A 21,393-nucleotide genomic window follows, 5' to 3' on the forward strand; every position below is an offset into this window, starting at 1 on the left:
TGCTTTCTGTGTCTTCCAAACAACAACCCTTCACGTTACATGCGCTTTCGTCACTGGTGGCCACGGCAATGGTGGGAGTTTGCCACAGACGACGGACATCTGTGTGGTGAACAGAGTGTAGAGCCAGAGAGACCAGTGGTTTGACTGAGTACAAGGCGGCTTCCCATTAGACCCACAGCTCTTTGCAGCCTGGCTGCCATTGTGCATGTTCTGTGTGCCAGGATAGACTACTGCAACATGCTATCCATGTTGCTGCTTTGAAGATTGCCCAGAAATGGCAGACTCTGGGTTGCTAGCTGGGATGCATCTCACCAGTGCTTTCAGAGTGCCACAGGCTTCCAGTCCATTTTGGAACACAATTCAGAGTGCTGGCTCTTACCTTTCGAGCCCTCTGTGGCTTAGTGAGGGAACATCTCCCAAAATGACATCCTAGACACTAACATATAGTGTATATATACCCCCTCGATGTCCTCAAGATATAAGTGAGGTGGGTGGCTGGGGGGGGGAGAGGGCCTTTTTGGCTGTGGCCCCTCACTTGTGGAGCTCTCCCTCTCTTGCCAGGGAGGCACCCAATCCAGGCAAAGATTTTTTTTAAAAAAATGTCCCCAGGCTTTTAACCTCTGGTGCATTTCTCCCCGCTGCGGATTGGTTTTAGCATGGCCTTTCTCCGCTTTATTCCAACCCCCTCTGGGAACTTTGAACTGAAGAGCTGCGCAGATGGATAGATACCTCTTTCCTTTGGCCAGGACCATTCCCCAGAGATCCAGTCCGTCTTCGGTTAACGTGCCGGTCTGTTGATGGGCATATGAATTTATCAGCAGATGCCAGGGGGCAGGCAAGAATAAAACAGCCCAGAGGGGGAGCGCGTCAAGGTGACCGACTGCTGGAGGAGGATGGGAAGAGGAGCTGACAGGCATGCCAGGGGCTTGCGGGGGGACCTGGGACGGAAGCGGCCACGGGGACCTTCCTTGGGGGCTCAGGATAATTCCCTGAGCACGCTCCATCCCAGGATCCTCTGCCGTGGCTGTGATGTCTTCACCAGCGCATGCTGATCTTCCCCACAGTCAAAGATGCAAGGCCAGCATGGTGTCAGTCCTATCCTGTCCCACGCCACACCTCCTGCGGCAGGGAATTTCTGCGCCGTGCCCCTCCTGGCATGCTGTGCTCCTTCAGACGCTGGCAGAGGCTGGAGAGGAAGAGCTGTAAGCATCGCGTGCCAGTTCGTCTCTCACTGGGAGCTCTCACGGGAACCATTCTCTCTCTCCCTTAAGTCTCCCAGTTGGCACAGATAAATCACACCAGCCTACCTCACCGGGTCATTGCAAGGATTATTGAGATAATGGGTTGCATCTACTCAGAGCAGACCCATTAAAATAAATAGGCCCAAGATAGCCACGGCCATTAATTTCAAAGGGTCTGCTCTGAGTAGAGCTAACATGAGTTACAGCTCAATGCAGGGGAAGTACTACTCTCAAGCACAAATGAGTCAGTGGCTCCAGTGGCCCCTTTGGCCCCACCCTCCTCCTCCTTGGCCTGCTGTAACAAGCAGGATTTCAGCTGTCAGCCAAGGGACTGATGGAGCTGCAAGGCTGGATGACGGCCTGCTGCTCTCTCTCTCTCTGCCTGTCTAAATCTCCATGCTAAGACCTGGCAAGCCTGCCTGGAAGTCATAGGCTGAACTCATGAGAAGGCAACCGTCCAGCCTGGCCTGCCACACCTACCTGTGTGTGCACGGAGGGGGTGGCGGAGAAGGAGGCACTGCAACCTGTATGTTTCCCAGCTCGATTCAAGGTGCTGGTTTTAACCTATAAAGCCTTACACGGCTTGGGACCACAATACCTGATGAAACGCCTCTCCTGACACAAACCTACCCATACACTACACTCAACATCCAAGGCCCTCCTCCGGGTGCCTACTCGGAGAGAAGCTGGGAGTCTGGCAACGAGAGGGCCTTCTCAGTGGTGGCCCCCAAATTATGGAATGATCTCCCTGACAAGGTGCACCTGGCACCAACACTGTTATCTTTTCGGCGCCAGGTTAAGACTTTCCTCTTCTCCCAGGCATTTTAGCACGTGTTTTTAAATTGTTTTTAAAAAATGTGTTTTTAAATTTGTATATTTGTTTTTAATGTTTTTAATTGTTGTAAACCGCCCAGAGAGCTTTGGCTATGGGGTGGTATACAAATGTAATAAATAAATAGATAGATAGATAAATAAACCTCAGCTCCTATCAGCTTGCCAGTGTGGACCGCCAGCAGACTGTCCTTTGATGTAGCCATTGCCAACTTCTGAGGGATGGCAGAAGCTGAGCCCTTGTTTACCTTTCTGTGTTTTGTGCATCACATCCAGAACTAATCTGTCCTCCGCCTTGCCTGACATTAACTGCCGTGACCTCCCGAAGGGAAAAGGCAGTGACATGTCAGGAGATTTTACTTTGGGGTGGGGGGGAAGAATGATGGGGAATGTGACGAAGGTTCATAGAAGTCATGAGTTATTAGAGGGAATGTGGACAGAGAGAAGTTTTCCTCCCTCTCGCCAAGAACAAGGACCCCCAGTTGGGGTCACCCAACCCTGCAGCATGTTGGGATATTCAGGGCAGTTGAAAGGAAGGCCTTCTTTCCACAGCGCAGAGTTAAACTGTGGAATCTGCCACTGTCGGACGATGTGGTGACGGCCAGAAAAGGAGATGAGGCAAACTCGCAGAGAGAAGGCTATCAATGCCTACAATGGCTATAGGTCACCTCCATCAGAAAGGGCACTATGCTCAGGAACAGGAGGGAGGGAGGGCTATAGTGCTCGTGTCCTGCTTGAGGGCTTCCCGTAAACATCTGGTTGGCCACTGTATGGAAACAGGACACTGCACTAGATGGCCCTGATCCAGCGGTGGCCAACGTTTCCCCTCTCAGGCGTTAGAACGCGTGTGGACTTTCTGTGGCTTCACATCAGCTAAGCCAATGGCCAGAAGAGCCTTGGAGGTCACACCACATGGCCGACTCAAAGCAATTTTATTTTCTTGCAGTGCTCACCCCCACCTGGCCATGAAGCCGGACCCCCTGATTTGCCCTTTCCCCCCCAGCGAGGGAAAACAGGTACCTTGTCAAAGCACATGAGGTTTAACTGGCCACACACATTGATCCTCTGGGGGCTGATGCAGAAAATCCCTTTTTTCTTCAGCCGCCTCTGGGTATAAATGATCCCGTGGTCAGTGCAGCAGGCAGGGCTGGAGGCACTGCGATTGTGATCACGTCCAGGGCCTTCTTCGCCACCTCCCCAGCCTCTTCCTGACACAGAGAGAAGGGGAAACAGGGTTGTCAGGAGGAGGAGAAGAGGGGCAGATGCCCTGAGCGGGGAAAAAGACCACCTGGGCTGGGGCCTGCAGGCTCAACACCTACCGTTATCGCAACTGAGGGAGATCCCCCAGCCTGACTCGGCTCCTCTGCTGTGCAAATCCAAGGAGGAAATGGAAATGACATAGACAAAGAAGCTGCACAACGAGCCGGAGGGCAGTTTTCAAGCCCAACTTCCTAGAAAGCCGTCCAAGGCAGAGGCCTCCTTGCCAAGAGCTGGTTGCGCATCAGCTTCGCCCAGAAGGCTGCAAGCTGCAAAGGCGCGTCAGGAGGACAGGGGTGGCTCTCGCCTTGACGGCAGGTGGAAGCGAAGGGGAGCCCCTCCCGCTCCCGCCTGCAAGCCCCCCTTCTCCACTGGCACTTTAGCTCCGATGCGCAAGCAAGGAACGAGGGCGCTCCGTGGATCTCCCCCGCCAGAGCCACTGCACAGCCCTCCCTTTCCCTGCAAGGAGCCACAGAACCAGCCCCTCCCAGCTGCCTGCATCTCTGTCTCCCCCCTCAGCAATCTCCGTTCCAGCATCAGAGCTTCCTTCCCTCCAGCTCTGGTCAGTGTGTGTGAATGATTGGCAGCGTCACAGATACACACACACACACTTAGAACAACATGCTCACATCCCTACAGTCACTGGCTCATCCTCCCCTCCCCCCACAGACCCCCTGGGGCAACTGTCACTCTTGCATCCTATTTTAGTCCCAACTAATATAATCTTCCTTCCCTTTACAGCAATATTGATGGCTTATATTTCACATTTTATTTTCCTCATTCAGAAGTACATAACAAGCTGCTAGCTTGTGCAGATTCTGTAAGGCAGGTCACAGAACTGCTGAGTTGGAAGGGGCATCAAATGTCATCTAGTCCAGCCCTAGCCAAGTTGCGCTATTCTTGGCCTGAGCCGCAGGCCGTTGCCGTCTCGGACTGGTGTACCACCCCTTGAAAGAGCTGCAAGTTCGGGCGAGATGGAAAGCCTTTCCTGGTTATTTTTTCTTAATTGATGTTATCTCTTATTTACTTTAATTTTTGTAAATTGTATTATATGGTATTAATTTTTGTAAATTGTTTTGCTTTTGTTGATGTATTTTATACCTGTGTTTTTTTCTCTTTGAGGGCCTTTGGCCGAAAGGTGGGGTGTAAATAAGTTTAACATAACATAACATTCAGGAAATATGCATCTACAACATCCCACACAGGTGGCCATCCAGGCTTTGTCTAAAAACCTCTAACCAAGGAGACTCCATCACCTTTCTCTACCACTCTCTAGCAGCTCAGAAAGTCTTCCCAATGTTTAGTTGAAATCCCCTGTGCCAAAGGAACCACAATCCAATCCAAACGGCCACCCGCTGTCAGTCCCCCACCCCCGGTCACCACCTGAGTGACACAAGGTAAGGCTTGCAATAATTCCTGGCAATCCAGCACAGGCGCATTCCTTGACGATTGATGCTCAAAGGCTGTGAGGATGAGAGGGAGCATGTAGTGTGGCAAGCTTTTCCCCTTAGCCTGGGACCTTTTTCAGAGGACTAGAGTGCCCTCAACTGTACCCACACTAGGGATGTGCGAGAAATTCAATTCAGTTTGCATTTCAGGCCAAATCTATCATTTTTGGACTTTCTGAAAAAATATGAGAAGCAAAAGACAGCCATCCTTCGAAATTTGCATGTATTCAAATTTTGCAATGCAGCTTACCAACCAAGCCATGTTTACAGAAATGCATTTGTTAGGGGAAAGTGAACATAAAATGAATATATGAGCGAAAATAACACACAAAAGTGCATTATATGACAAGAAACTGCTAGCAAAATGTGTGCATTAGTAAAAAATGCCTACAAAAAGCAGAAATGTAGAGAACTGAATTTAAGATTTGAAAAATGAGAACACGCACGCACACACAAGCTCTCTTCCCACTCCTTGGCCCTGGACCCAGCGGTAGAGATCTAGGGATACGGCACTGAAGTCTGCCCTCGCGATTCTGTGAGCCCACCAGTAGAGGGTAGTCTTAAGGAGGCCCAGAGTGACGTTTCTAGGGGCTTATCCAAACGGAGAGGGATAATCCACTGTTTCCTAATCGGGTTGTCAGCTGATAGTCCTCACTTTGCCTTTCCCCCCCACTGTTTCCCATTGGAAAAAATGCCTTTTTCATTTGCCAGCGAGATTCCCAATTTCAAATAGCAAATCGCATTTTTGCCAGTATTAGAAGGACCGGATTTAACCCGCAAAAATGCGTGACACCGCGCGATGCCATTTGGACGACCGAAAAATAATAAACACACATAGCGCGTGTGTCACACATTTTGCGGTCGTCTGGATGAGCCCCAAGTCTCTAGGGGTGGAATGTTGACTGCCATAGGGTCCCCTGACCCTCTAGGCAAAGAACATCCTCTTCTTTCCACCCAAGCACCCACACACATACACCCCATGGATTAGTTATGGGCCCCCACTTTACATACATACATGCATGCAAGCAAGCTAAACTTTAGGACATCCATAGTCTGAAAGACATCAGCTTGTGTGGAGGGCCCAGGACAGGAAAAGGGTGAGGGACACCTGCCTATGTAGCAGATGCCCACGGTCTCCATTTGGTGGCAAGCGCTGGTGTATGCCTTGCTCAGAAACAAATGGGGGCGGGAGGGGCCAGGGATACCATTCCACCTGCATGAGGGCAGAGATGCCTTTGGGGAGGTGTTCCATATCCAAATTTACAGGCATTTTGCACATATTCCAAACGTTCCCCACATTTCCAGCCCTTCGCACCTTCAAAACCTGTCTTCAGAAATGTTGGAAATGTTTTACTTTTAATATAAGCAAGAGTCCTGGGAACCACCGGCCCCTATCCGGCATGGGATGAGCTGCACATATATCCACTGCTTCCAGAAAGGCTTTAACCTGCTTAATTCTATGTTGGACTAAGCCATTGTCTCAAATCAGGCTAGGATATCCATAAAAACTGTTCTCAGCAGACTCTCCATTTATCAAAACTGGGGTTAATACATTCCTAGTGAGACCAACTCAGCAGGCAGCCCCCAGCTGCAGGGTTCAGAATTCAGCCCCCCACAGTAGACACCAGTGGCGGGGGGGCACTGTTGTCAGGAACAAGGATCAATGCTTTTCCAATGAAGAAACAGGAGACAGAGCAAAAAAGGCACGTGGGCAAAACTGCCACGAACAGTCGCGACACATTTGGAGAAATGTTGGACTCAGTGGCCTTATGGGCCACTTCCGACTCTACATTTCTATGATTCTATGAAACAACATTCTCCTAACTCAGTTGCAATATGAGATTCTCACAGGCTTTGAGGGGCCTCAGAACAAGAAGCAGCACGGTGAATGCTAAAACTGCGATGTGGAAACAGCTACATTGCAAAATTTCAGATGTGGATTCTGAACAGATGTGGAGCCTTAAACTTTCTGTGTGGTAGAAACTTTCTGCTGGTAGAAAACTTTTAATTGCATCTTCTCCCAGGCATTTTAGCATGTGTTTTTAAAAATGTGTGTTTAAATTTAAATTTGTATATTTGTTTTTAATGTTTTTAATTGTTGTAAACCGCCCAGAGAGCTTCGGCTATGGGGCGGTATACAAATGCAATAAATAAATAAATAAATAAATAAATAAACATTTGCTCAGACTTTGCATTTGTGTGAAAAGATGATTCAAAGTTTCCAGAGGGAGGGAACACTGACAGCGTGGTTTTATATACAGTGATGATATATATATATATATCTATTTATATCCCCAACTACTCACCCCTTTGAGTACAAAGACACAGACAGCATAGACCATCCCAATGGCAGCAATTCCTATGAGGCACATGAGAAACCGAATGGCATCCCTGTAGAGCCGGAAATTCATGGGCTTTGGGTATAGAATGGATCTCACCAGATCCCCTTTTGCTGTGTTGAAACCTGGGAAGACCAAGAAAACTGCCCAGATGTGAATGGCAAAAAACAGGGAGCATCGCCAACATCCCTTAGCTGTGGAGTACAACTCCCTAAGCTTGGGAGGAGGGGGATTGGACCGAGAGGGCAAGATGAGGGCACGTGTGGGAGACTGGGGTTCAGTTCAGAAAAGGTGTGGGATAAGGAGGCCCTGAACCCTTGTGGTGGGTCTTCCCTTTGCCTCCTGCATTGCTTAGGCTGAGTGCTCTGCTGGGAGACAGGAACGCAACTCTCCTTCGTAGCTACATACACCGTGCTCCACTGTGTACTCAGGGCAAGGGATAGGGATGTTGTTGTTGCTATGTGCCTTCAAGTGGATGTTGACTTATGGCGACCCTATGAATCAGCAACCTCCAACAGCATCTGTCATGAACCACCCTGTTCAGATCTTGAGGGTGTATAAATGTATAAATCAAAAATAAACATGAATGGAAAGGTGGTTTACACAGGTGAACAGGGCGGCGGACATGTCCAGGGGACATGGTCACATTCAGTTGATGTATTTAGTAAGATCTCAAGCCACACGACCAAGCCCCCATGCTCATCTCTGGCCACAAACACTTGCCCTGAGAACGGCCTTCAAAAGAGTGCTGAAAGAAAGGAGGGGGTTCCCAGGCAAGGGAGAGGTCACCAAAAAGGCCAACCTAGGCACCCTCCCGGTTCAAAGCTGGTTCCTGGACCTCACAAGACTAGGAGAGATTAAATGAGGTCACCTCAAAGGCCTTATTTGTTTATTTATTGAAGTTATATCCCGCCCTTCCTCCCAAGAAAGAGCCCAGGGCAGCAAACAAAAATGTTAAGAACATCTTTAAAACAGAGTATCTTTAAAAACGTTAAAAAAAAAAACCTTAAAAAAATCCAGCACAGATGCAGACTGGGATAAGGTCTGGGATAAGGGAGGGGCAGGATCTCTTCTCGATCATCCCAGAGTGCAGGACACGGAATAATGGGCTCAAGTTGCAGGAAGCCAGATTTCGACTGAATATCAGGAAAAACTTCCTAACTGTTAGAGCCAGTCGACAATGGAACCAATTACCTAGAGAGGTGGTGGGCTCTCTGACACTAGAGGCATTCAAGAGGCAGCTGGACAGCCATGTGTCGGGAATGCTTTGATTTGGATTCCTGCATTGAGCAGGGGGTTGGACTGGATGGCCTTGTAGGCCCCTTCCAACTCTACTATTCTATGATTCTAAGGTCTCTACTTAAAAGGCTTATACCCCTTGCAGGGTTCAGTTATTGGGGGCTTTTGCCATCCATGTGGTGTTGGCAGGGGGATGTTCAGCAAGTAAGGCAGGAGTCCCCCCAACTCTATGTGCTCCCCACATCACCCTACTCCACAAGTTCACCCACCGGTCCTCAGAACAACGGCCTTCACCGGGCCCTTGCCATCTCCCTTGGCCTGAATGATCTCCGTTCCACAGAAGAGGAGGTGCCTCCTGCAATCCTCCGCACAGCTCATTCGCCAAGGCTGAGTACTGTTCTCCTCACAAGGTAAGCAGGTCTTTGTGACGGGAATACTTTCCCCTGAGGAAGAGCAGACAGCATTAAAGGGACCCCCCGAGCAATGGTTTGCCCCATATAGTACCAAATGATTCCCATCCAACAACTGATCCAGGGATAAATATAAGGGCTAGCAACTTTTTAAAAAAATGAAAAGAAAGGTGTGGATTTAGGTTGCAGAATTCTGTGCCCAGGACTTTCAACACTTGCATGGTAAAATTGCAGATGTGTAGAATGCAGCCAGGGATAATTATTTAATCAAGTTTGCTCATCGGTCAACAACTTTGCGCATGCAGCAGCCCTGCACCCATCTGATGCCCTGCAGATTGTTTGGACTATGACTCCCATCAGCCCCAGCCAGCATGGCCAATGGTCAGGAATTATGGGAACTGTACTCCAGCAACGTCTGGGGAGCCAAAGGTTGGGCAAGGCTGCTCAGGGAGTGGGGCTTTTCTGCTGTGTGCGCACATCTCCCCAGACCTCCCTCTTGGCCTCTAGTCACATTGCACAGCCAATAGGTGCAATGCAGTTGTCACACACATGTCCAGTCTCTTTGGGGGAAGGGCTCATAGCTCAGGGATACAACAGCTGCTTTGAATGTTGAAGGTCCCAGGCTCAGTCTGGCAGCACCTCCAGGATTACAGGATCCTGATTACAGGCAGCAGGCGACGGGAAAGGCTCCCTGTCCAAGACCTCAGAGAGCTGCTGCCAGTCAGAGTAGACAGAACTAGATGGGCTAATGGACTGACCCGATAGAAGGCAGGTTCCTATGTCACTGGTTGTAACTCCTGTCCCATGTACATTTTGCCTGTTATCTCACCTATTTCATCCCCAAGATCCCAAATTCTGCAAGACCTTAACTTGCTGCCATGGTCAGTGCTAGAAACCGATGCAACTGGGCAACTGTCAGGGCAGTCCAAAGCCACTGAAAGGCCCACCACTGGCTGAGGGTGGTAGTCAACTAAGTCCTACTCAAAGTAGACCCATTGACATTAATGAATCTAAGTTAGTCATGTCTATTAAATTCAGTGAGTCTACCCTGAGTCGGAGGAGCCATAGCACTGCTGCCCGGAGGTCTGGCCTAGTTGCAGAGGCCAAAGTGCCCGAAGGCAGCCACCTCGGGTGCAGCTAGTCCTCCGGGCAAGTGGGGTGAGGCTCTGCCATCCCTCCTTATGCAGCAGCAATGGGAACGCTGGAGAGTTGCCTTAGTTTGTGTGCCTGCCCCTCCCCCCAGTCAATAAACCAGGCCTTTGCTTCTTCTTTGCAATGGTTAAGCCCCCACCCCACCTGGCCCCATGGCTAAGGCGGCAGCAAGCGGCACCTCCCATAGGCCAAACCACTAAAAAGTACAGAATCAAACGCGTCCCCCAACTCAGCCCTCATAAATAACACTAAAGGTATGAAAAAGTCATCATTGTCAATCCATGCTTCATAATCACCACTATGGCATATAACTTGTGATACTAATATAAATAATTACTCCTGCATTTAGTTGGCATATTTTCATTACACAACATTTACAAATGGTGCCCAGGTAAGCATACCCTATCCTGGTGTTTCCTGTCCTTTTGAAAGTTCCTCCAGACGTGAGCGCTTTGTCTTACCATGCTCGTAACTGGTCCATCCGTAGGCTCTGAGCTGGCTCCTTCCTGGCCAAAATCGAGCAACGCTTCCAGTTTATGCAGACTTTAGAACCTCAAGCATTCCCCCTCCAGCCTCCCACACACCCATCATGATAGCTTTTGCCTCTTTCCCTCTGTGCTCCTCAGACTGGCTCCAGGCACCCAGCTCTGGGGCTGTCCCCCGTGCCACAGCAGGACGTTCTGCGGAACGTGGCAGCCCCAGGCTGGGTACCAGGAACCACTGTATGGCTCATCCAGAATGGGTGGCACCCTTTACCTGTCAGCATGCCTTCATTCACAATGCACTGCCCGCAGATCAGGATGGCATCACAGGGCAACATGCCTTTGCCCCCTTCCAAAGCCAGGGTGTCTCCAGGCACCAAATGACGGGAGTCCAGTTCTTGTTGAGCACCTGTCGGCGCGGAGAGAGGCAAACATTTCTTTGGAGTCAGCTGCATGGGGTGTGCCCCTCCCTTCTCCCACTTTGATGCCACTCCCCTTCTAATCACGCTGCCTTGTTGATTTCAACAGGATTTGCATTGAAGTAGGCATGCTTCAAAATAAATCCTGCTGAAGTCAGTAATAGGAGGCACCCCAGGGTGGAATTCCTTTCCAACAAAGAGAGGCAAGTAGCTTCACTTAAGACATTTTGGCACCACCTGAAAGCTGGGACTTAGTTCCAGCAATATGGGATTTCTTTTATTTCTATTTCACCTTGGACAGCTCCTTGAAAGTTTGCACCAAAATCCGCAGCGGATTCCAGTGCCCTGCTGACATGAAACCACCAGCTGTCACTGACATTCAGGGTTCCTGCCTAAGGATCTCTCCAGCTTTTTGAGCATTCATTATATGCTGTTTTGGCATATAAGCAGTAAATAAATAAATAACTGTAATAAAAATAGCATACAGAAATGCGTTATATGATGGGAAACTGCTTTGCAAAAATGTATATTAGGCAAAATTGCATAAACGTGTGTATATTAGGAGAAATTTGCTGATGAATTTTCATGAGGACTTTTTAAAAACAAAATTTGCAGACTGATGTGGAAATGTGGTGAACTGAATTTAAGATGAGAAAAATGAAAAAAAACCCTAATTGCCAATCCCTCATTTTATATGAGGACTTTGTCTGCAAACTGCTATTTACAGCAGCCTCGCTACGACAGTTTCCTTCAACCTTGTTTGTGACTCAGCAAAGTTTGCCAAGCCAGTCACCTTCTGGATTCTACGCTGTTCATTCAGCGACTTCCGCTACCAGTGATGATGAAGCAGTTACAAGGACAAGAAGACACACCCACCCCGGGAACTCTTCCATCCGGAGCCCCCTGCGCAAAGTGCATATAATTCCCACTTTGCAGGAGGAGCCACTTTCACTCTGCATGGAGCCCATTTGATTTCAGTGCCTTCCCTCTGGCATTAGTAACCTTCTTTTAGTCTATCCAGTCAGAATCACACAGGCTTTCCGCTTGCCCCTTTTCAACCACTAGTGCTTCAGATCAGGCAGCAGCTGGGCTTCTGGGTTTTAGATCTGGTCTCCAAGACCATCATTCGCAGCCCCCGCCCCAAAAGACTTTACAGGTGGAACAGAGGCTTCCAGTCTGAATAGCAATCTTTCCCGACAAGTAGATTAAGGGCCACCTTACAGAAAAAGCCAGCATGGTGTAGTGGGGTTAAGGTGTTGCACTACGACCTGGGAGACCAGGGTTCAAATCTCTACACAGCCATGAAGCTCACTGGGTGACCTTGGGCCAGGCACTGCCTCTCAGCCTCAGAGGGAGGCAATGGTAAACCCCCTCTGAATACCACTTACCATGAAAACCCTCTTCATAGGGTTGCCAGAAGTCAGAATCAAGTTCAAGGCAGTCCATTTCCATTTTACAGAAAAGGGCAGGTGGGCAATGCTGGGGAGGGTGGTCTCCCGGGCCACTGTCCTCTCTGACCAGAAACAAAGGGTTCCTTTCCTGGGATCTGGGCAGGCCATAGTAAGAGTAGCTCCATCCTGGCCCTGGACTCACCTGTTTGCTTCCTGAAGACCTTGACCAGGACACTATTATGGGATTCTACCAGCCAGTGCAGCTTCACAGATTGCTGTAAAGCAGGAAAGAGCCACGTTATTACTGTGGGAGCAGCCAGCCACCCACCTGGCAGTCACGTCTCTACCACAGCCCTTCAAACCTTCAGCTGCTTAGCAGCACTGTGCAACAGAGGGTCAGGACTGGATACCAGTCAGCTGGCTGACATGGCCAGTTTGCGCAGCAGCAGCAGCTATGAAGAGCTAAGCTTCTCCCATTTTAGCCTGCCCTTTGAGCTCTGCAGAATTCCAGCTGTTATAGGAGAATCAAGGGGATGGGAATGGATCTGATTCAATTAGTGGCTCTACTGACCACGTGGCCCGGATCCAGTAAGGAAGATGAGGTCGCAGGGGTGTGGGAGGAGGGAACAAGGATGGCCCCGCCCACACATAGAGCCTGGGTGTCTGCAAGAGGCACCAACAGGAAGAAAATGCTGGCGTAGCCTTGTGGCTGGGAAATCCCAAGTTCAGATCTCATCTGAGCCATCGCCTCGCCTCAGTGGCCTCAGGCAAGCTGTGCTCTCTCTCGCTCAGCCTCAGACCTTCCATCTGCAGTATGAAGGCAATGACACTGGCCTACCTTAGAGGGTTGTTCTTAAGCACTCAGGTGGCCACTTATGCATCATCAAAAAGAAGAAGAAAAAGGCACAGGTCTGCATAAAATGTGCACATCCTAACTTATACAGTACGGTATACATACAAATTTGGAAACAACCCCTCCACTTTAAATGGAAATGCAATGCACCTCCCCACCAAGGTAAGGAAGATTATGGCCACATTCACACCATTCATTTATTCCACTATTATTCCATTTTAAACAGTTATGGCTTCTCCCAAAGAATCCTGGGAAATGTAGTTTGTGAAGGGTGGTGAGAGTCGTTAGGAGATGCCCTATCCCCTCACAAAGCTACAATTCCCTGAGTGGTTTAACAATCAATCCCTCTGCCCTGGGAACTCTGGGAACTGGAGTTTTGTGAGGGAAATAGGGCGTCTCCTCTCAGCACCCTTCACAAACTGCACTTCCCAGAATTCTTTGGGGGAAGCCATGACTGTTTCAAGTGGAATAATAGTGGAATAAATATACAGTGTGAATGCAGCCATAGCTTCACCCAAAGAATCCTGGGAAGTGTAGTTTGTGAAGGGTGCTGAGAGTTGTTAGGAGACTCCTATTCTTTTCACAGAGCTACAATTCTCAGAGCTGTTTAAGAAGCAATCCCTCTTCCCAGAGGACTCTGGGAATTGGAGCTCTGTGAGGGGAATAGGGGTTTCCTAACAACTCTCACCACCCTTAAAAAAATGACACTTCCCAGGATTCTTTGGGGAAAACCATGACTATTTAAAGTGGAATAATGGTGGAATAAATGTATGGTGTGAATGTGGTCTATGTCAAGGCAGCTTGTGTGCCTGCTCAGTCAGCTACTCTCCAGGTGCTGCTCATTGCCGACAGGCTACTTCAAGATCCCCACCATCCCGGCTCTCTTTTCTTGGGGTTCTTTATCCCCAGACTGTCCACTGTAAAACAGGACACATGGCTACTCTAGGGAGGATTGCCCCACAGAACAGTCATATGTGAAGTGCTCTGAATGCTCTTTTCTCCTCTCCCTCTAATTCACAGCAGTCAGGTCCGTTCTTCAAGTCACAGTTAAGGCCCAGGCTCCAAATTACGGAGAGGAAGGACCAACTCATCTGTGTGGAGCCTTCAGGATCAGCAGCCACAGAGAAACTCTGCTCCTCTAGATGGTGAGGCTGATGGCGCAAGGAGACTGTCAGCCTGGGTGGGGCCCTCACCTTCCTGAGGTCATACACCGTGAGAGAAATGGAGAGGAGGGACATGAGGATGATGGCCACAGAGTACTCGATGTAATTCTCAGCAAACCACAGGCAGACACTGAAGAGCTGGAAGACGTAAAATGGGTTGAGGACCTGTTTAGACCAAAAAAAGGGGGGGCACAGGCAGTTGGGCGAGTGTGAAATTAATCTTCCTGCTGTGATCCATTGCTAGCATCCTTGCCCAAGATGTGCCACTTACAAAGAGACTGAGGACATGAACCTCACCCACCATCCCCGAGAGGCTACAGTGCACCCTTAGCAAGATAAACCACCACCACTGTCCAGGCCCACAGGGTTTTAAGAGGAACTAGGAAGTGGTGGTGAAAACATGGAGGCATACATTCCCTGCTGCCTGCACAACAGAAAACCAGCTGGGTTGGGCAGCCGGAAGCAGAGTCTGAGGAATGATGCATGAACATTGCACGGGGGGAGTCAAGGGCTAGAGGAGCAAGGATGGGCTGCTGCCACCCACTGGCTCCTAGGCAAAGGGGTCAAGGGATCCTCTGGAAAGAAACTGGACACCTCCAGTCTCCCTTGGCCAATTGGAGGTGGCAGTGAGGGCTGCCACGAGCTCCTGACTCATTCTACAGCATGCTGGGTTCAAGACGCTGCAGATGGCACACTGGAATCTGAGTGGGATGGACAAGCACATGTTGCCACAGAGATGCCTAAACATAGAAGGCTATGAGGATGGCGACCACTGGAGATCCAGCGGCCTCCCCAGCTGCACTGTGCAAGGGCAAAGAGGAACACTAGAGACAGAATTCATCGATGCCAGCCCTCCTCGCTCTAGATATCAGCTTGAAATGTCTGAGCAAGAAGGCCTGGCAAAGTCTCTAGCAGCGCACTGGGAGCAACACCAAGATTCTCCAGAACACCATTTCAAAGCCACCACCTTGGCGTGCACATTACCCTTCCTTATACACCAGCAACCTCTTAAGCACACATCTTCTGAGGCCTTGCAAATGACACACAATGCGTTGGCAACTGGGGTGGGAGCTGAACTTGTGCTTCTAAGTCCCTGGCTTTCCACTGAGTCATACACTGAGTCATGGCTGGGTTGCAGGAAGGATGATTCTCCTCTGTTTTACCAGCATGTGGCTGGAGGCATGTGGTGGTGGCTGTGGTGATGGGCATTGCCAGGTTTGCTCAACACTGTATCTGTGGAATCCACAAAGCCCTGACAAACTGCAACTAGCTTACCTGGAAAGCCGACCACAGGTAGCGCACTGTGGAAACTGCAGAGTCACTACCTTGCTTGGAAGTGCTGCCCTTGCTTGTAAGAATTCAAAATGCATCTCAGCACCAGACTGTCATTTCACCTAAATACATACAACTGGAAGAGACGTTCCCTCTCTTCCTCTGTTGCTGCTGCTGCCGCCTCCATATCCGTCCCTTTCCTCTGTTGTTTCCCCATGTCTGATTTTAGAGACTGTAAGCTCCTTGGGGCAGGGACATGTCATTTTATACTGTGTCAAGCACCATGCACATTGAGAACTGCTTCCAGAGGGGCAGCCATGCATGAATGTGATGAAGTGGACTCGACCCACGACAGCTGATGCAATGCTGTCATGCATTTGTTGGTCTTTAAAGTGCCACCAGACTCTGTCATTGATGTGCATTGATGGCACCCTACAAATGGACTGTTGTGAGCCCCGAGGTGCCGTCGGACTCAGGCTTGGGCTGCAGGCAGTGGGGGAAGAGGAAGATTGGCTGGGGGAGATGGAGGCTGTACTGGAAGAGAGGCTGGCGGAGGGAGGCTCTCTGCCCATTCTGGCAGTTCTGGATGGAGAGGCTCTCTGGATCTTCCCTTGCCTTCTCTGGAGAGGAGAGCACCATCCGGGGCTGGGGAGGGCGCTGACCCACCGCCTGGGGTGGATGGACAAGAGCCGGAAGGGGAGGTGGGCTCTGCCTTGTCCCCCAGGTCTAGGTGACACATTTATTATTATTATTATTATTATTATTATTATTATTAACTACTACTACTGCTATTATCATCATCATCATCATCATCCTGCCCTTCCTCCCAGCAGGAGCCCAGGGCAGCACTTCCGACAACAAGAACAGAACAAGCCGCTTTGATGTAGTGCACGCATACCTGCCGGGCACGGGAATCTCACAAGTAGACTTTGAAAGCTTGGCCGGTGGGTGGGGGGCTTCAGTGAGACAACTGCATGGCTCCTGTGGCAGCCTACACTTCTAGCTTTGTCCATGGACTCTTGAACGATGCCTCCTGCCCCTGGCCTGGCTAGTCTTGCCATCCCATCTCCTAACATGAGATTTGGGGTTGCTCTAACTCTGTGCCTGCTGCTGAGTTACTTTGCTTCAGTGAAGACCTCCTCCTTACTTTGACATAAATGCCTCTGTCGTCGTCTCTTAGGGGGAAGCCAAGACATGGAAAAACAAACAAGCAAAGGCAAGACCCCCCATAAAAGGGGCAGAGAAAACCTGCGGGGGCCCTTCAGATGTTGCTGACTACTGGACTTGATGGCTAGGGCTGGTGTAGGAGGTGGGGCCCAACAACATTCCTGTCCCTGCCCTATAACTTGTTTTTCTCCCTTCGATCTGACGGTAACCAAGAAAAGCCACTTACTACTGTCTGGCCCTGCATGGGACGACTAATTCCACATCAGAGGCCAGCAGCTTTCAAGGCCTCTTTGCAAGCAAACCTCTAATTAAATGACCAACTTGGCTTTAATCAGGTCAAAATATCTTCGTGAGAAATTCCAGGACCAGCCGGTCAAGAAAGAGCAGAACGTTCTGTTCGGAACAGGCTAAATCTCTTGTTGATTTAACTGTTAATCTGGCTTTTGCTTCCATGTAAGGTCATCTCGGAGCATAGGAGGAGGAGGGCCAAAGGACACGACCCACCTAGACACTTTGCCCAGGGACGGCCCAAGAAATTTCTCTGCAAAGGACAAAATGGTGCCCACATTCCACATAGAGACGCCAACCAGACTGGCAGCTGAATCCTAGTTTAATACTGGTAAGTAAGTGGTCACCTGAAAGCACACGGCTAGTTTAGGGAGCACAGAGCAGGCCAAGTGGCACACAGAGCTCTGTCCTCAAAATGTTGCCACCACTCCCTCCCTGACATCTTCTGCCTGAGGCAGCTGCCTCCCTCTGCCTAGTGGCAGGGCCGGTCCTGACTTTGCCAACACAAGGCAAGCTCCCATGAGGGGCTTCTGGTGAAGAGCTTCCTGGTGGATTAACAAAGATTAACAGCAGTTCAGGAATGGAGGAAGTGGAGGAGGGCCCAAGGCGGTTTGTTAGAGGCCTATCATGCTGCACAGCCTGCATTCTCAAAGTGGCTTACCCCTCTTCAAAAATCCAAAATACAACACAAAACGCAAAAAGGGAAAGGAAGATTCAATCCAAGAGGTGAAGCACCAAGACAAGACGGAGGTTTTCAGATATGCTAGTCCGGGGGAAATGGTGAGAAGGAAGGAAACCAGAGCAGTGACTGGAGGGTGCAGGGGGCTGGGCCCCTCGAGGTTTTGACTGAAGGACCCTCTGCTGTAAATACTACAAGGCCACTTAATCCCTCCCACTTCACAAAATGAACCCAGAGATGCTCAGAATGCTGGATTGGCACCAGGTACCAAACTCCCTACTTTGCCAGGCCATGACACGCAAGGTCCAAATACATGATGCTCTGCCTAGGATAACTCAAGAAGGAAGAAATATACCTCTTTGACAAGCAGCTTCCAGACAGGTGTGATCTCCACATCAGTGGTGTTGGGCCCACAGAGGACCCTCCTGTGGAGAAGCCAGCGGGAGAAGGGAGTCAGGGGCTGGGCCAAGGTCAACATTTTGACTCTGAATCAACCAGCTTCTTGTACAAGGGCAGGCGGCTCTCGTTTGGCTCAGCCAGACATATAGCCCCCAAGCACAGGCGTCAACACCACGTGGGGTTTGCTTGCAGGCCAGTCCAAGAGCGCACCCCCAGGTCAGAAGGCATTCACCGAGCTACTGGGGAAGAACAAAGGACAAGTACGAGTAGCGCTGTGACTAATGACGCAGCTGGGTCAAAGCCGAAAGGAAGCCCAGAGGCTGATGCACACAGATGCGAAAGGAGAGTCCGGAGTTGTACAACGCACACAGTAGGAACATGGAATGTGAGAAGCATGAACCAGGGAAAGTTAGAAATTGTCAAGCAAGAAATGGAGCGTATCAACATTACAATACTTGGCGTGAGTGAATTAAAATGGACTGGAATGAGACATTTTCAATCAGGCAACTACAAAATATTTTATGCAGGAAATGAGAAATCAAGAAGAAACGGGGTTGCTTTAATAGCGAGAAGTGATGTAGCAAAAGCAATTAGGAGCTACAACACAAGGTCTGAGCGAGTGATATCAATGAGATTAAATGGGAAACCTATTAACATAACCATCATCCAAGTCTACGCTCCAACATCAAACGCAGAAGAAGAAGAATTGGAGATATTTTACGCAGAAGTACAGGAGGATCACACACCAAAACAAGATATGATGATAATCATGGGGGACTGGAATGCAAAAGTAGGGAACAGAGAAGAACTAGGAATTGTGGGGAAATGGGGCTTAGGTGACAGAAATGAAGCAGGAGAAAAACATATTGAATTCTGTGAAGCCAATAATTTGTTTCTTGCCAACACATTTTTTGAGCAACCAAAAAGACAACTGTACATGTGGACATCACCAGATGGTCAATATAGGAATCAAATTGATTATATAATTGGCAACAGAAGATGGAGAAGGTCCATACTTTCTGCAAAAACAAGACCAGGAGCAGACTGCGGTACAGATCATGAACTGATCATATCGAAAATCAGAGTAAAGCTCAAGAAGACCAACTAAGCAATCATAATGCCAAAATACAATTTTTAAATAACATCCCAGAAGAATATTAAGATCAAATAAGGAACAGGTTTGAGGCCTTAAACGTAGTTGACAGAGAACCAGAAGAACTATGGACTGAAGTCAGGGACGTTATCAGGGAAGAATGAAAAAAAAGACAATACCTCTTGTTAAAAAGAGAGAAAGACCTCAATGGATGACTGAAGAAACTCTTAAAATGGTTAAAGAGAGAAGGAAAGCAAAAGCAAAAGGAGATAGAAACATGGTCAGAACCCTAAATGCAACTATACAACGACTAGTACGTAGGGACAAAGAAAACTATTACAATAGTTATTGTATAGAAATAGAAAAGGACAACAAAATGGGAAGAACAAGAGCCTATTCCAAAAGATTAGAGAAATGAACGGGAAATTTAAACCACGAGTAGGGATTTTGAATAATCTACAGCGGAACACACTGACTGACCGAGATGAAATAAAAGGAAGATGGAAGCAATACACTGAAGAACTCTATAACAGAGATACCAGGATGACAGATTCATTCACGGAGGAACCATATGATGAAGAACCAGAAATTTTAGAATGTGAGGTGAAAGCTGCTCTTAAAATTCTTGGAAGAAACAAATCACCAGGAATAGACGGCATACCAATAGAGTTGCTACAAGCTACTGAGACTGAATCTGTCCAAATTTTGACAAAAATTTGTCAAGAAATATGGAAAACTAAACAATGGCGCACAGACTGGAAGCATTCAATATATATCCCACTTCCAAAGAAAGGGGATCCCAGAGAATGCAGTAATTACCGAACTATTGCCTTAATATCCCATGCAAGTAAAGTAATGCTCAAGATTCTACAACAAAGGCTCTTACCATATATGGAGTGAGAAATGCCAGACGTCCAAGCTGGATTTAGAAAGGGAAGAGGTACCAGAGATCATATCACAAACATACGTTGGATAATGAAACGGAGCAAGGAATTTCAGAAGAAAATCACCCTGTGCTTTATAGAGTACAGCAAAGTCTTTGACTGTGTAGATCATGAAAAACTATGGAATGCTTTAAAAGAAATGGGGGTGCCACAGCATCTGATTGTCCTGATGCGCAACCTATACTCTGGACAGGAGGCTACTGTAAGGACAGAATATGGAGAAACCGATTGGTTCCCCATCGGAAAGGGTGTGAGACAGGGGTGTATTTTATCACCCTATTTGTTTAATCTGTATGCAGAACATATCATACGGAAAGCGGGATTGGACCAAGATGAAGGAGGTGTGAAAATTGGAGGGAGAAACATCAATAATTTAAGATATGCAGATGATACCATACTCTTAGCAGAAACCAGTAATGATTTGAAACGAATGCTGATGAAAGTTAAAGAGGAAAGCACAAAAGCAGGACTACAGCTGAACGTCAAGAAGACTAAAGTAATGACAACAGAAGATTTATGTAACTTTACAGTTGACAATGAGGACATTGAACTTGTCAAGGATTATCAATACCTCAGCACAGTCATTAACCAAAATGGAGACAATAGTCAAGAAATCAGAAGAAGGCTAGGACTGGGGAGGGCAGCTGTGAGAGAATTAGAAAAGATCCTCAAATGCAAAGATGTATCACTGAACACCAAAGTCAGGATCATTCAGACCATGGCATTCCTGATCTCTATGTATGGATGTGAAAGTTGGACAGTGAAAAAGGCAGATAAGAGAAAAATCAACTCATTTGAAATGTGGTGTTGGAGGAGAGCTTTGCGCATACCATGGACTGCGAAAAAGACAAATAATTGGGTGTTAGAAGAAATTAAACCAGAACTGTCACTAGAAGCTAAAATGATGAAACTGAGGTTATCCTACTTTGGACACATCATGAGAAGACCTGATTCACTATATAAGTGAACCCCAAAACCCAGGGGTCAAGTACAAGTTGCCCATCATACTCCCAGGCATTTTAAAGTGTGTTTTAATGGTATTTTCATCATTATTTGTATTTTTGGATGTTGTTTGGTTCTTTTATTGTTTGTTTGTTTTCTTGATTTATTGTATTTATTGTATTTATATATTGCTTGTTTTTTATCTTTTTGTACACCGCCCAGAGAGCCTTCGGGCTTAGGGCGGTATATAAATTAAATTAAATAAAAAAATAAAAAATAAAAATAAGGCAATCATGCTTGGAAAAACAGCAGGGAGTAGAAAAAGAGGAAGGCCAAACAAGAGATGGATTGATTCCATAAAGGCAGCCACAGAGCTGAACTTAC

At 48.2% G+C, this 21,393-nt stretch overlaps 1 protein-coding gene across 1 annotated transcript in view; it reads right to left on the bottom strand.

The window, feature by feature from the left end:
• The window catches only part of LOC133389730 (probable cation-transporting ATPase 13A4), a 69,855-nt gene that overhangs the window by 23,240 nt on the left and 25,222 nt on the right, over positions 1–21,393 (bottom strand). Inside the window, 9 exon segments of the mRNA XM_061637756.1 lie at positions 730–791; positions 3,093–3,199; positions 3,202–3,280; positions 7,084–7,241; positions 8,625–8,798; positions 10,674–10,808; positions 12,412–12,484; positions 14,256–14,390; positions 17,987–18,056. Coding sequence (XP_061493740.1) covers positions 730–791; positions 3,093–3,199; positions 3,202–3,280; positions 7,084–7,241; positions 8,625–8,798; positions 10,674–10,808; positions 12,412–12,484; positions 14,256–14,390; positions 17,987–18,056 — 993 coding nt within the window.

This window comes from Rhineura floridana, chromosome 7 (genome assembly GCF_030035675.1).
Source record: "Rhineura floridana isolate rRhiFlo1 chromosome 7, rRhiFlo1.hap2, whole genome shotgun sequence".
NCBI classification, from domain to species: Eukaryota; Metazoa; Chordata; class Lepidosauria; order Squamata; family Rhineuridae; genus Rhineura; species Rhineura floridana.